This window comes from Ambystoma mexicanum, chromosome 8 (assembly GCF_040938575.1).
Source record: "Ambystoma mexicanum isolate Mex_15411 chromosome 8, UKY_AmexF1_1, whole genome shotgun sequence".
NCBI lineage: Eukaryota > Metazoa > Chordata > Amphibia > Caudata > Ambystomatidae > Ambystoma > Ambystoma mexicanum.
This window is the reverse complement of record NC_090929.1, coordinates 339,941,033-339,957,689: the sequence shown is the minus strand read 5'-3', so window position 1 is coordinate 339,957,689 and position 16,657 is coordinate 339,941,033. Positions and strand designations below refer to the sequence as shown.

The 16,657-nt window shown below is 46.3% G+C and overlaps 1 protein-coding gene across 5 annotated transcripts in view; it reads left to right on the top strand.

The window, feature by feature from the left end:
* The window catches only part of EXD3 (exonuclease 3'-5' domain containing 3), a 3,187,846-nt gene that overhangs the window by 740,830 nt on the left and 2,430,359 nt on the right, over positions 1-16,657 (top strand). For all 5 annotated transcript variants that reach the window (XM_069609779.1, XM_069609780.1, XM_069609781.1 and 2 more), the window contains one exon: positions 8,703-8,870. In XM_069609779.1, the coding sequence (XP_069465880.1) occupies positions 8,703-8,870 (168 nt within the window). The remainder of the gene's footprint in view (positions 1-8,702; positions 8,871-16,657) is intronic.

Here is a 16,657-nt window from a genome sequence, read left to right as displayed (position 1 = left end):
TCACCATCCTGTCGCGTTACGACAGGGAGCTTTGGTATAAGCTCAGGCCGATATTAGATTTCCTGCCAGAGCACAAGAAGGCAGATGCCCTGTTCCCGTTCCCAGAGGGTGCAGTGGCTTTGGATCAGGATATCATGGTGGCACTGTACATAGTGGACTCCGGTTTGTGCCAGATGGGTAATGGTGTGGCCCTTCGGCGCCAGCGATGTCTGAAGGCCACACGTTTCCGGGCGGACATGCAGGCCAAGGTTGTGGACATGCCTTTTGACAGACAACCTGTTTGGGAAGGCAGTGGATGGGACGCTCCCGGCAATCAAGACTGACACGGACACAGAACACTCTCTGGGGACCCTGCAGAAAAGGAGATCATCCTTTCGTTCCCCAAGAGGAAGGGTCTACAGGTCCACCAAGGGGAACAATACCACCTATCGTCAGTCCTCACGCTTCACCACCCCGGATGCCTACAGGGGATGCTCCCAGGCCTATGGCAGCGGAGGCCAGTGTCATCATCCACAGGCCAGGACGCAGATGCTTAAGCAGGCCTGAACCGGCCTCGGTCCCGTGCCCCCACTTTCGCACCCCAGTGGGAGGCCGGCTATCAAACTTTGTCGAACAGTGGAAGCCTCTCACCACAGACAGATGGGTCGTGAACGTTCTTCAGCAAGGGCATGCCTTGGGAGTTTCAACACAGGTGCCCGCACATTCCTCCTGTGGCACGTCAAGAACTGCACATGTGTCAACTGTTGCAGGAGGTTCAAGCCATGTAAAAAAAAAATAGGGCCATAGAGCCTGTCTCTCAGCGACTCCGGTGTGTACTCAGATACTTTCTGGTATGGAAGAAGTCAGGGCGGTGACGGCCAATCCTAGACTTAAGACGCCTCCATAAATACTTAAAGTCCCACAAGTTCAGGATGGTCACTTTGCAGCACATGATCGACCATCTGGAAGAAGGGAATTTTCTTCAACTCTGGACCTGGAGGACATGTACTTTCACATCCCCATTCACTGCTAACATCAGAAGTTCCTGCGTTTTGTGGTCCATGGACATCACTACCAGTTCAAGGCCCTGTCATTCAGCCTAAAATTGGCTCCACGAGTGTTCACATTCACGTCCACCCTTATCTGGACAACATTCGCTCCCGCTCTCATGCACTGGTGACCCAGCACGCAGCTGCGATCATGCGCCTTTTGACGGCACTCGCATTCTCCATCAATTATCCAAAATCCTGCGTGGCACCATTGCAGAATGCTCTGTTCCTAGGCACCCGCCTTAACATGGTTGCATGCCCAGCGACCGCCTCAAGCGAGAGGGTGACTGCCATACTAGGGAAGGAGCAGCAGTTGTCGGCGGCATCCTTCACAACAGTACGCTCCATCAAATCGATGTTGGGCACGTCGTCTTCCTGCATCCATCTTGTCCCTTTTTTGCAGGCTCCAGATGAGACCGCTCCAGGAGTTTCTCGACTCCAGGTGGCAGCAGGTCATAGGCACTTGGAGGGACAAGATAGCCCTCACTCAGGCGTTCCGGCAGGCTTTACAATGCTGGGGTATGCGTCCACATGTCACTGAAGCAGCTCCATTTCAAACCCCTCCGTACCATGGTCACCACGGATGCCTCCCTGGAAGGTTGGGGTGCCCACACAGGACAGTCTCACACCAGAGGCCTCTGGCTCCCGCAGGAGAAGGATCTCAACATAAATGCCCTGCATGTTCGAACAGTCTTCTAGGCCCTCAAATCATTGCAGGGGAAGGTGGTGCGCATTTTCATGGACACCTCCATCACCATGTTCTACATCCGGAAACAGGGTGGGACGTGCACCGCTGCTCTCTCCTGGGAAGCTCAGTCCCTGTGGCGCTGGGCCATTTTTCAGGACATGTTTCTTGTCCCCTTTCATCTGTCGGGCACCAAGAACACCATTGCAAACTCGTTCAGCAGGGAGCTGTGGTCCTCTCAAGAGTGGGAACTTCAGCAGGCACAAGTATCCCTTCTCTTCAGCAAGTGCGGTCACCCACAGAAGGATCTCTTTGTGACTCCAAGTGCAGGAGGTTTGCCAACAGGTATCCTCAGCCGAGGAGCCTGGTGGATGTCTTCTCGTTCCTGCGGGACAGGCTCTCCCTATACTTCTTTCCACCAATTCCACTCCTGCTAGATGTGATCAACACATTCAGACGTGGCGATTGCAGAGTGATCCTCATTGCTCTGGCGTGGCCATAACAGATCTGTTACCCGGACCTGCTCCATCTGTCGGTGGCTGTCCATCCAGCTTTCTCCACTTCCCGATATTCCCTCCAGAGAAAACAGAACAATACTGCACCATGACCCAGCGTCGATGAGCCTCACAGCATGGCTCCTGCAGCCCTATCGTCCTTGCCGCTGGAGTGCAATAAGATCCTGGCCAAGATCAGAGCTTCCTCTTCACGGCCACAAATTGAAGCGCTTCAGTGTGGTGCAAGACTCAGAAGAGTACGCCTCTGCGGATCACAGCTCTGCAGCTGCTCCCGTACCTGTTTTCACTGGCCAAAGCTTGCCTGGCTCACGCCTCTATCAAGGTTCATCTAGCTGCCATATCCTGGTACACCTGGGTACCTGGAAAGCTCTCCCTGTGGTCGCACAGGCTCTTCAAGGAGTTCTTCAAAGGCATCTTCTGGACTTTTCCACCAGTGAAGTCTCCTACCCTTGCTTGGGAGCTCAGCATGATTTTGACTAAACTCATGGGGCCCCCCTTTTGAACCGTTGCTTCGGCCCCTCTGAAGTTTCGCTTATGGAAGGCTGCTTTTCTGGTGGCCATCACCTTGCACAGGCTAGTGGGAGATCCAGGTCCTCTCTTGCAGACAGCTGCAATTGACCTTCCACGCTACAAGGGTGGTGCTGCAGACCCATCCCACCTATATGCCGGCAGTTCTCTGAGTTCCATCTCAACAAGCCTTTGGTTCTGCCAGTTTTCTTTCTGAACTCTTCTATGCCTGCTGAAAGGGCATTGCATTCGCAGGATGTTACTTGTGCCTTGAAGTTGTATGTGCCACACACAAAGGATTTTCTGAAGTCATCTCAATTGTTTGTCAATTTTGGACCTGTGTGTCATCGGAATACCCTATCTAAGGCTTCCATATTCAGGCGGCTCTCCAGCTGTATCATGCACTGTCCTCGCCTGGCGAAGGTGACCTCGTCCAGGCATGCCGTGAGCACATTCCACCTGAGCCATCGCAGCAACAACACTGTTTCTCTCTGGTGTTCCCCTGCTTGACTTCTGCAGGGCTGCTACGTGGTGTTCCACCCACACCTTCACGAGATTCTACTGTGTCGACGGGGATCCCAGCGAGGAGTCCCGAGTTGGCCAAGCAGTGCTACGCAACATGTTTTTAAAGTGTATTGCTTCTGTTGAGCCTTGCCACCTCCCATGGTTGTGTATATGTACTGCTGTGTAATCGTATCCATGAGCATGTGAATCCATGCAAGACCCCATGCTGGGAAAGGAAGTAGTTACTTGTTATGTTATGTTAAGTCATTTGTAATGCGCACCTGGTACCCAAAGGCTGATGGGCGCAGACATACAAACATAAAACAGGCCACAAAAACAGCTAAATTATTGTCTGTCCATTGTCCCTCTGGGCGGGTTTAGGCGAAAAGCAATGTTTTCAATTTCTTTTTAAGAAGTTCTGTTGAGACCAACGTTCTTATTGAGGTTGGAAGGGCATTCCAAGCAATGAGTGCTGCAACTTCAAAAGACCCCTGCCTTGTTTTGTTGGTCTTAGGCCGGGGTACACTGAGTGTATTAGAGTGATCTGATCTCAGTGACCTTCCCTTGTCCTTCACGATTATGGCTTCCTTCAGATATGATGGCATTGGACCTACAATGCATTTCTGGGTAATGAGCAGAAGTCTAAACTGAATTCTTTCTCTAACCGGAAACCAATGAAGGCTCCTTCTGGCCTCTGATACATGATCTCTCTTACTTAAGCCCTTAACTACTCTCACAGCCCCATTTTGAATCACCTGAAGACGATGAATCTCGGTCTGAGGGATACCCACCAAAAGACTGCATCCATAATCTAATTTTGATCCAATGATGGCTCTAGCCAATGATTCTGAATTTCTTTCAGAAATAAATGGACGGAGATGGCGAAAAAGTTTGAGAAAATATGAGGCTGATGAAACAAGACTGTTCACCTGAGCCTTCATATTTAGGTGTCTATCCAGTCATACGCCCAAGGTCTTAACTTTGGACAAGATTTTGATAGCACAATTGTCCAGGTTGATGTTCTTATATTCTGCTCCTAATTTATCCAATCTACTTGGTGAGCCCACCAACAGAAGTTCAGTTTTGGCACTGTTTAGGGCAAGGCCATTGGTTACCATCCAATCTTGAATTTTTAGGTATATTGCATTAATGAGAGCTACGTCCTTTTGGTAGGTTCCTGAGATAGGTAGGATGCATTGCGTGTCATCCGCGTAGTTGGCAAACATGATCCCTTCCTCCTCCAGCATCTGAAAGAAGGGGATCATGAAGATGTTATAGAAACATGGTGACACGCAAGCTCCCTGTGGAACTCCGAACAACAATAACATTGGATCTGCTTCTGCCAATTCACTGGTAACTCTAATTTGCCTATCCTTTAGAAAGGATGATATCCAAAGGCTGGCCTCTTCCGAAAAGAACGCATTTTCTCTTAGCCTGGTGGACAAGATCGAATGGTCCACCAGGTCAAACGCCGCCGAAAGATCGAGGATCATCAGTAAGGCAATCTGACGCTTATCCATGCCCTGAATAAGATGGGATTTAAGGGCTAGGAGTGCTGTTTCCGTGCCATGATTGGCGCGGAATCCTGATTGATAATTATGCAGAATTTGATTCTGTTCCAGGAATGTGGAGATCTGATTATATGCCACCCGATCCAGTATTTTCAAAAGAAAGGCGGTGTTAGTAATGGGCCTATAGTTCGACGGGGTGAGTGGGCAGAGATTAGACTTTTTTAGTAGAGGTGTGATCCATGCATTTTTCAGATTAGCAAGCACTACCTTCGACTCAAATGAAGCATTGACAAATTTTGTGAGAGCTGGTATTAGGGTGGGTAGGCATTCCTTAATTATAATTGCAGAGCATGGATCGCCTTTACAGCTTGTGCTCTTGAGTTGACTGATAGTTTTTGCAAATTCCTCTTCAGATATAGGCAAAAATCTGAATAAAGGTTGATTTTTTTCTTTAACTAGGAGGTGTGTGATCTTCTCCTGCTGATCTAATATGTTCAGAGAATCTGTATAGTTTCTCTAATCTTATCCAATTTATTCGACATTGCTGACTGAATTTCTGTGCACCAGGCCTTATTCTTAATAATCGGGGCTGGTGTGGGTCCTGGTACGTGTGTTTGTTCTTTTAATATTTTAAATAATTCCTTACAGTCTGATTTGGCATTAATGATCCTCTCATTTAGTACCTCCTTTTTGGCTGTTATAACCTCTTTTTTTAAATGAACAGCACTACTTTCGTACATTTTCAAATTACTAGCGGATTTATCCTTTCTCCAAGTGTGATAAAGTTTATTTTTCATAGTTTTTAATTCTGATAGCTCTTTAGAGAACCAGTTATTATTATGGTCAGTTTTCTTCGTTTTATTTTTGATGGGGGCAAGCTTATTGGTTACTGTTTTAAAAGAATTTATGAATCTATCCGACATGGCGTCTAGATCTCCTAATTTGCCTATGTCGGTGTTCAGAGATTGAGCCCAAGGATGTAGCGTCTCTTTATTCAAATGTTTTCGATTCCTACTAGTGATGGATAATTTTGGGTGGGAAGATTTGATCCTAAAGGATTCCACCCTGGACTGGAAGCCAATACTAAAATGGTCCGACCATGGACAAGGTTGCACATCTACATTGGTTACGGAAACATTAAGCGTGGCGATCCAATCCAGAGTATGACCCTTGGAATGTGTAACGGTTCTGACATGATGGATAAAGCCTAAGGCATCAAGGGTATTCTCCATTAACTTTGCTGTGGTATCCAAATCGCTACCCAGCCAAAGGTTGAAATCTCCTAGCAAGACCAATTTCGTGTTAGGTTTCAAAAGAGAAAGTAGTAAGCCATTTAAGGATGTGGGAAAGGTGGGATCCAATGTGGGAGCTCTATAAAGTAAAAGAACATTTAAAGTTGTTTCTGCACTGATGGCAATTTTAATGCATAGAATTTCTGAGCCTGGAATAGAATCGATTTTGGTTTCCCAGGTTTTCAAGGAATTTTTAATGATAAACGCCACCCCCGCACCCTGTCCCTGGGTTCTATCTCGTCTAATCATATAGTATCCTTCAGGGATAGCAAGTGACAATGTGGGGTCTGCCGCTTCATGACTCCACGTTTCTGTCAGTGCACAAATATCAAGATCATGTTCTTCTATAATCGAGGCCACTTCTGTGGCATGTTTTAGAAGTGACCTTGTATTAAGTAACAAGTATTTAAGAAAGCAAGTCGGGGAATTAGCGTTGAGGCTGACCTCCTGGTTATCAGTTATTGTTGTTGGGCCCACAGCTAGAGGGGCGTTGGGTGTCTCCATATTCATATGGACATTTAGTTGCATAGTGCATGCTCTATCCTCTTTAGTTTCTGAGCTAGATATATCCAGTGGGGTATCTGGCAAAGCAATTGGCAGTGTTTGAGATGTAATGGCAGCCTCTATCTGTAGGGTTGTTTTAACCAGCAATTTACAAGAATCAGGGGCCAGCATAGGAGGAGGATTCTGATGACAACCTTGAGAAGTATTAAATAGGGCGAGGTTGGCCCCTGTCCTCCCAGCATGGGTCTTGCATGGATTCACATGTGACCCCCCCCCCCCTCCTTCCCCTCTTTGGCTTTTCTTGGTTCATACTGCCACTTTATGTACTCGACCAAATCTGAAGATGGCCCCCAGGGGTGGAGCTTAGGATGACGCGTGTCATTGGCTGGGGGCAGTATGACCCAAAGGACAGTGATTGGTTATAGAGGAGGCAAGCAGTTTTCACTCTAAAGCAAAAATGCTTTCTTTTTACCAAGGATTCCCAGCCTGACAGTGGGGAATATTAATGAGTATGTGAATCCATGCTGGAGAATATGAGCTAAAGGTAAGGGACTTATTCCTTAAGTGCTGCAGAACAACACTATGCCACTATTATTACATTCCTGCATTATTATGTTATCTTTGTGGACTGTGTTTTAGGGAATGATTAGATCACTGGCTACAATTACAATTGTACTAACTCACTCTTGGTATCCTTCGTAGACCTGCATGTGACCCCTTGATCGCCCATGTAAGGCCGATTGAACTATTATTGCATTGATGAATGCTTACTTGGAATCGAAAATTGCTGCTCGAGGTAGCTCCCTGGTATCGGTTGCATACACCACACCCAGTCAGGACATGCAGCAAAAATCTACCTACTCCAAACATGTCTGGTATTCCTCTGCTTAACCTGTGAAAGCTCAAAGGCATGTTCGCCTTTGAAGGGTAATAGTTAGCTGTAGTTTATGCTGCAGGGTGGCATACTAGTATAGTACTATATCAAGAGTGAAGTCTCTCCCCTCTCCAGCCCCTCCCAATGTCATGCTCTGGATTAGCACCATCTCTGGGGTAAGTGTGCCCACTACACCATGTGTGGTGATAGATATTCCATTATTCCTGGGCTAAGCAATGTGTGCCCAGTAATGCCGTGCTGTAGACACTACTGTAATAGTCTCTCGCTCGTTAAGTGTGTGCCTGTTTACCCTGCTGTTCACGACATTATTACTTGAACGTGCTGGGGTAGGTATTGACCATGCTGTGGCTTTAGTATAGTGATGTTTCACAGTGAACAGAACCACTAATGCCGTGGCAAACACTAATATTATCCCATGTCCGTCGTATGGGTGCCCTATACCACTGAACCGGGGCTCTGATATTGGTTTACTCAGTGGTAAGGTTGCCACTAACACCACGGAGGGTTCTGGTATTGTCCTGGCCTTTTAACAAATCTGTGCCTAGCATAAAACGTGCACTCTGGTATAGTGCTTCCTCTGTGGCAAGTGTACCCTCTTATAACGAGCAGGGCCACTAGTTCAGAGCTGTGGTAAATGCACCCCCAGCAGATGTCTGCTAAGATGCTACAAAGCAGCAACACACCACAGTGCCATCACACCGCCCCAGCCACCCTTACCTCAAGGCTGTCTTTTGCCAATACAGCTTCCCTTTAGATAAATGGTTGAGGTACCGCTGATGCAGTGATGGCGAGATGCGTTGCTGGGTCACATGCTCTGGTTCCTTTGCGAGAGGGCATTGTCATCAGTACGTACTGTACCAGAATCCGCCATCATGACGTTGCAGTGAAGTGGTTTTCACAGGGTAATGTTCCTCTCCTTCCTCCATCTGCATCTCTCTGTCCCTCTTTGTCTTGCCCGTGGCCTGGGGGACCATGCCTTTATGCAGTGCTCAGTGTGGACACTTGTTCCATTGTCCAATCCCCTTCGCACATGGAGGAGAGGGGCAGGAGGACAAGCAAGGGGGGCAGTGGACCAGAAGGGAATTCGCAGTGACAGCAAAAGTCACCCAAGGCGTGAACACCAACAGAAGAACAACGGCCCTCCTCCTCGGGGATTACCCATGCTTTTGTGCCATTTCTTGCGGGGAGCGTGGGGGGGCTTTACTGAGATGTATAATTTTTCCCCTTTGTGAAATGACAATGTTCTTTTGTGTCTGGCCAGTTTCAGGAACAAGCAAGGCAGGGATTCGCTGGCCTGGCGGAGCCATTGTCTGAACTATTGGACATCCTGGCGGCCTGCAACGATGGCAAGGGAAAGGTCAACTGCCTGGGCTACTGCATCGCTGCCGAGTTCCAGAGCTGGATAAAGGAGCAGCCGTCTGTTCAGCAGGTTGGTAGCCGAGAGAGTTGCAAGAAAGCTGGTCCTGTTCCCGCTAAGAACATCTATGTTGGCCCACTTTGCCCCCCCACTATCAAACTGTTTTTTGCTTCTTTCTAATCAGGAATTAAAACGATTCCCCAAAAATAATTGAACAGACAAATATAAGCTTCATGCCAGTTTACCAGAGGGTCAGAAACGAAACCAGTGTTGTCACCTTTAGTTGGAACATTTTGCTAGCCATTCGTCGTCCTCTTCCTCAATGGGTGCCTCTGACTAAAGCGAACTTACTTTTTGTGGGATAAGTTGAATCTCCTGTAACTTGCAGGAGTTAAATGCCCTGTAAATGGCTTGGGTACCGGGTTGAACACCAATGTCCGACTCTGAAAGGTGCTTTCCGCCAGCCACTTGGAGTGCCTTATGTAGAGTCATTGTTCATTGGAGAGTAATCTCAGTTTTTGCCAATGTGACATGGGGTGAATCTTCTTGTTTTAGTTTTCCCCCTGGATCGGGCAGCGAAAAGATGTTAAAACCGACCGATATATCTCTTGCAGCAAGACCATCCCTGAAAGACACATTTGCAATGCTTGGGGTGCCTGTGCCAGGTTGTGCACAGTGATGGGACATGTTCGGAAGAACTCAGGCATGTTTTGTTTTTATTAGTGAAGTTTTAACAAAACACATCACACACAGGAAAAAGCATGGGGGCAGCAATCACATTACTGGGTATTTCTACATTTCAGGAGAGATTATGCGAGTAAGGATGAACATAAACCCACTTAGAGAGTAGAATGGAGTATGGATACATATACATACATTGGGGTGGCGGGGGCGGGTTGAACTAGCCGTGGCGTGAAAGGATGGAAGTATTGGGGCATTGCTGAAAATGCCCAGAAAAGGCACTTTCTGAAATAGCGAGGTATAGATCAAATTGTCCATAACTTAAATAGGGCTCAAAAGACAACGATTTTGGTGGTATCTCGGCGGTAAATCTGCCGAGATACCACCAAACTGTTTCACCGTTAGCACCACTAGGTCTGGCAGTATTAGCGGCAGATTACAAGTGGCAGTGGTGGTGTTCGTCCTCATTTATTTTAAGTCAATCGGACTCTAATGGGCATTTTGGCAGAATTACCACGGCAGTAATTCTGGCAAAATTGGGCAGAAAGTTGGCAGATTTACCTCCAGCTTATAGCTAGAGATAAATACTCGTAGTAATTCATTCACACTGCCCAACTCGTAATGAGGCCCAATAAATGGTATTCAGAATTTGCAAGGACACTGGTTGATAATGCACAACAACGTGTGTTGTGTTTCAGCTTTAAACACATACTTCCACCAGCAAGTGGAACAGCCGGCAGCCACATCCAAGGCCACTATAAGACCTGTAGCCCTGTTTGCCCCCATCCCCCATCCCTACGCCCGCGCCGTGGAGAGGGCAGGAGCCCCCACAGCCGAATAGAAGCCCAGCCGATCCTCTGCCACGTGAGATCATCGACCAGGACCCGTGCCTACTACATGCCTCATGCCTCATGCTGCCACGAAGCAAGCAATCCTCAGGATTCTGCCCCCAGCTTTGCCTGCCCACAGCCTGCACCTTTTCTGTGCAGATTTATTTTCACTTAGGACCACACATGCCGACAAAATTCAAAAATCCAAAATGTCAGGCGCGATGCGGCCTGAGAATGAGGCAGAGCGCCGGCCCTGTTGCCAAGCAACGTGTGGTGTTTCAGTTTTAAACACATGCTTCCGCTAGCAGGCGAACAGCCGGCAGCCACATCCAAGGCCACTATAAAGCCTGTAGCCCTGTTTGCCCCTGTTTGCCGCTGGCGCCGGCGCGCAGCGGGTTACTCTTCTGGACTCTAGCTAATGGACACATAGCTGATGTGACTACTACTCGCTTCCACTACGCATGTAACTAATTTAAATGTACTTCTCTACCACACTTTGACTGTGCCCATTCCTCTAGGCTCTGCATCCTGCCTCTAATTGTCCACGTTATTATACTGTGCCAAACTACCCATCTGCTGCACCAATGCCACTAACTTGCCTGCTTTTTATCTGATTCACGTAATATATACCCTCTCTATAACAGTGTTAACTTTTCTTTCTTACTGTTACGGATTGCCCACTTTGATCCCACATTTCCTGCAGAGTAATATTAATGTCCATTGATGTACCCTGTTTGCACACCTGCACTCGGGCCCACGCACTGCGAATGCGAACCCACCTGCACCCTTTTGTAAACAAAGCCACTTTATGTACTCATGACAGACTACTCTAGCTGCAATACCCAACTGTATTACTGTGTGCTTACTGTTTGAATTCCAAATGTTAGCCATAGCGCCGCTATCACTGCTTGTCCTCCTGTAACCTTGAAATTGCCCATTGCCACTGCCAGCCACAGTATGCCCCTCTGACACAGCCCATTGTTAGCTTTTGCATTTTGCAGGCCCCTAAGGTTGCATAATGCCTAATGTTAGCTACTGAGAGCATGCCTACTTGAAATAGCCAACTGCTACACTTGTGCGCCCTCCGGGAACAGCCTATTGCCAAGCTGATCTCTTAACTTAATATACATGGTCCCTGCCCGCGTCCCCTGCCTAACCTGAGATAAACTACTCTGCTCTCCACTCCTTCCCACTAAGATGTGCTTTACCAAGACCCAGGCAGTATCTCTGTTGTGCCTTACCATACTTATTACTGCTCTCATTATGTCTTCCTCTACGTGCTAGACTACCCCGACTCTACAAGCCTCTATGTTATAGCAACAAGGCCTTTAACCCCCAATATAAACCTACCTCACGGTGCACTCAGCCATGTCCCAACCTAACTATACCCTGCAACCATACTATTCAGCCTAAACTCATTCCAATAGAAATCCAGAACACACCCAACGTAACTATACTATCTAGTGCCTTGATCAATGCCAGATCCTTAGTGGCCCACGCCACTGAAATAGCTGATACTTTATCATCTGACAACCTTGACCTCCTGGCAGTCACCGAATTATGGCTGCATGAACCTGCAGGCCCAGCACTCTCTCTAGCTATTCCTTAAAAGTATCAATTAATCAGAATGGACAGACCTAACAGCAAAGGAGGGGGTTTAGCCATTATAGCTAAAACCAACCTCGCTATAAGATTACAAGCCTCATCTCCACTCAAATCATGCAAATTACTTACAGCCAAACTGCCCATTTCTGACTGCCACACATTAACCATCTATCTAATATACAGGCCATCTGGCCCCATTGGGACCTTTGAGGAGGATCTATCCAGTCTCTTAGCCAACAACACAAAAGATTCCTCACAAATCCTACTACTAGATGACCTGAATTTAGGATTTAAGGACCCAGATGACAAACCAGCTCAATCTATAGCCACTATGCCAGCTGAACACGGCCTAAACCAAAAGGTTCTCAACCCACAACAAAGGAAGGACCTTGGACTGGGTTGCTACCCTGAATTGTGATACCACGATCACCAAAATGATCCCCTCAACATTGGACTGACCACTACTTATCAACTTCACACTAACTCTTAATGAACAAATTACCAAAGAGAAAATCATGCCCCTCTTACCCACTATAGCCAAAGAATATATAACTCCAGACAATCTCCTGCCACTGCTACTACCTACTATCAATGCTCTTCCAAATAACCAGCATCCCGAGCTCTTGGTAGAAAGCTACATTAATGCTATGAAAATAGCACTAGACACCATTGCTCCTCTAAAACTTCAAAAAAGTAAACAACAAGCACACCTAAATGCCTGATTCACACCACATCTAAAAGAATTAAGAATGCAAAAAAGGAAACTAGAATTTAAATGGCGCCATACTCCATCTGAAGAAAATAAACAAACTTAGACTCTTCGCCAATAATTACAAAAAAGAAATCCTACTCACAAAAAAAACCTCTTCAATGAAAGAATCTGTAACGCAAGTTCCAATATCAGAGAACTATTTGCTATCCTAAGGGAGCTGGAATCCCCCGTACCTCCGCCCGACAACATTGCCAAAGATGAACAATGGTGCACAAGCATCCAAAATGCCCTAGCAAATAAAATTAAAACGCTCCAAACCAAAATCTCCTTAAAAAAAGACTCCCTAACTCCCAATGAGACACCACTCACCAAAACCCCTTTGTCTACCAATGCACCTGGCCTGGATCCATTCAAATTAAAAAAATATCCATTCTGGAAACTGAAAGGATCATCGCATCCCTCAAACCATCCAACTGTAAGGGTGACAGTTGCCCAGCCCAGTTAATTAAAGACGCAGCAAGGGACTTAGCCCCCTTCATAACTAAACTGATCAATGCTTCCTTCTCCTCCAACACCATTCCAAGCAACCTAAAAGAGTCCTGGGTCCTACCTCTCCTCAAGAAGCAAACCCTAGGCCCTGCTATTCCCACTAACTACAGGCCTATCACCAACCACGGTACCATTCGTCCTCAAAATGAGTTGCATATCTACAAATCCAGCACTATCTTGAAACTAACGAACTCCTAGGTACCCGCCAATCAGGATTCAGATCACAGCACGGCACAGACACTGCCTTAATTGATCTCAACGTACAGATTGAACTCAATTACAGGGGAAACACCGCCATGCTACTCCTCCTTGATCTGTCGGCGGCCTTTGACCTGGTGGATCACCCAGTCTTATGCAAACACCTGGCATCAGCTGCCCACTTTTCAAACGAGGCCATAGCCGGGTCCAATCATTTTTGGACAACCGCACAATGAGAGTTTTCTCCACATGGGCATCAGCAGACCCTATCAAAATAGCTTGCTGTGTACCCCAAGGTTCTTGTGTCTCGCCAACTCTATACAATTTCTTTACCAGACCCCTTTTTGACAAAATGGACAGACTGGGCGTCACCTACACCAATTACGCAGACGACACTCAGATCCTCATTCCCCTTTCGGGCAATTTCGATTCAGATACGTCCTTGGTAAACAAAATATATCTCATTCAGGCATGGATGGCCAAGCACTGACTATGCCTGAATGATGATAAAGCTGAAATCCTGCTCCTCGGATCTGCTGCCAACTTAAAAAAACTCAGCCCCAACTACTCAGCATTTGATATTGATGGCAATATAATCACTGTTGCCAAAACAGTGAAAACACTAGGCTTTCACCTTAACTCGGCCCTAACACTAAAGAAACACGTTTACTTCTTAGCATCATCCACGGCCTACACGTGCAAGCTTATTAGGGCAAGTAGAGCTTTTCTCACCCAAGCGAGCTGCATCATCATTGCCAATGCCCTAATACTATCCAAACTTGACTATACTCTGTACTTGGGAGCCAACAAATACATCATTGACAAAATTCAAACATTGCATAACAATGCCCTCAGAACTGCCCTCAACATACCCCCTAAAGAACACATCTCTAACATTAGAAGAAAACACAAATGGCTCAAAATTTGCGACAGAATCTCACTTAAGACTGCATCACTTACCTTTCAATGTCTTAACATTGCTGTCCCCCCCAACCCACCTGGCAGCGAGAATAGTGAGAAAAATATCCACTCTCCCCACCAGAACTGCCAACTCCTACTGCCTACAGATACCCAAATTTAGATTAAAAAAAAACAGGCGGCAGCAGCTTCCAGTTAATGCAGCCCAATACTGGAATGCTCTCCCACTAGAAATCAGAACAGACCAGTCCTATTGCAGCTTTAGACGGAATATCCTCACATGGCTACATTCCAAAGGCCCCCAAGACTAACCATGTATCAGTCTACACCTATTAACCTGACTCTACATATGTATATTGTTTAACTGATTTATCGTGATGTAATGTTTCATATTTATATTGTGCCTTGTAACTAGGTTTTTAAGCAATCTTGTTTTCTTTTCTCTGTAGCGCCCAGTTACCTTTGGGTTTGGCGCGCCATACAAAATCAATAATCAAACAAACATCTTTCCTTGATGTAGTCATTAACACAAAAACATGAAGTCCCCTGCTATGGTACGCCACTTTGGGCACTCAATAGTTACATAAAGTAAATCGGCTACTTCGGGAGTAAAATATGGAAGCACTTCTTGTTGTTGCCTCTAGCGATCCCCTCAGTGACACTTGAAGCATACGTAGGCTTTACATGCATCCTTGACCAAGCATCCCTAATGCGTCATATTACGCTATGGAACACGAAACAAGCAGGGAAGGAACCATATCCCGATAAGCATGTGTGGGAAGGAATACATAAACCTGAAAGAAAATTGAGCAAATTCAAGATCTGGGCAGCAGCAGCTGGAGCCTTGGAACTGGAGAAAATCCCCCTGCATACTTGCGGGGAAGGTGGGTCAAATCATTTTCTAAAATCGTTGTCCGGTCCTATTCAAAGGAAAGAGAGGCAAAGAATGATCAAGAGGCCTTCGATACACTTAAATGTATTCCCAGGCCAGGTATTTTCCACTAGAAAGGAATGATCAGGCAAGGTGCGCTTCCTCCAACACCAGGAAGTGAGATGCCTCTTCTGCAGCAATTTTCCAGGTCATAATTTATCTTCCACATGCTGCCTACTGCCAGCAACATTGTGCACCCATTTCTTAAAGGATGTAAGGGTGCCTTTAGTCGGTCCTATTAAATGTCTGCAATTTCTACTACATTCTCCCTATCTGGAAAAAATGGACCCACATTTAGATTTACCAGTTTACACAATAGGTCCTGCTTAAGTGAAGATTTGTCATGCCTGGTAAGGCAAAATCCTGGAATACACAGTTGGGTAGGAATTCTTGCGCTGAAGATGTAAAACATCTGTTTGGTTCTTTGGAGACATTTTTTTTTCCAAACAAATTTGTCCATACATTTGTCAACTAGTTTGTAATCCTAGGTACCCTTTAAAAATACTAATCCAACCTTTACCTCACACATATGTAATCGGGGCTTGATGGAGCCCTCACCAGCAGGTTTTTTACAGTCCAGATTAAGCTTTTCGTTTTGCCTCCATATGACTATTCCATTTCAGCATCCACTAAATCTACGTCTGAAGCAAATAAACCGGTCTACTTGCTTGATGGTTGCCTAAAACGATGCCATCTAGAGTTCACCTTGAATCTCACAAGTACCATGATGTTACATTTGGGATCGCTCATTCATCGGTCTTTATCGAGTGAGCAGGTTTCCTTATAGTTTATATTTTTTATTTTAACTTTTTATTGGCATTTAATAAACAAACGCTTTGAAGTACAGAAGGAAAAAACAAACCAACTACACAAAAAAGAAGAAAGAGAAAACAGGCTCACGGGTCATTATGATTCAGCACTTCCCTACAATGGCAACCTAACCTTCCTTTTCATGTAGCCGTTCTGCGGCAGTAACCCTTGTACTATGCATTTGACAATCTTGCACCAGTCAGTTTATAGCCTGTTTCAATCCCCATTAACTTACATCAATTTTTACCATAAAAGTACAATCATCTTGTTTAGTGGCAGGGGCTGGTGCCAGTCCTTCTAGAGTTTAGGTGTGGCTCCCATGACAGGGAACACTTCCGCGCGCCTCAAGGGTCTAACCAGTCTTATGATCCCTTCAAAAATACTTAACCGGGTGTAGCCCCCGCTCATCTATCCGCCGTGTTCCTGACACTTCAATGGCACCTTTACACATCTCTCCTTATGCGTGTTAATAATCAGTAGTCTACGGTGGGAGCTCGTCCAATGGGGGGAACATTGCTTCACCAGTGCATCCCAAGCATTAACATCTACGTATCCCTCTCCAGGCCCTCTCTGTACCACCCCGCGCCAGATGGCTGACTCGGCTGGCCCTCACATTCTCAGGTCA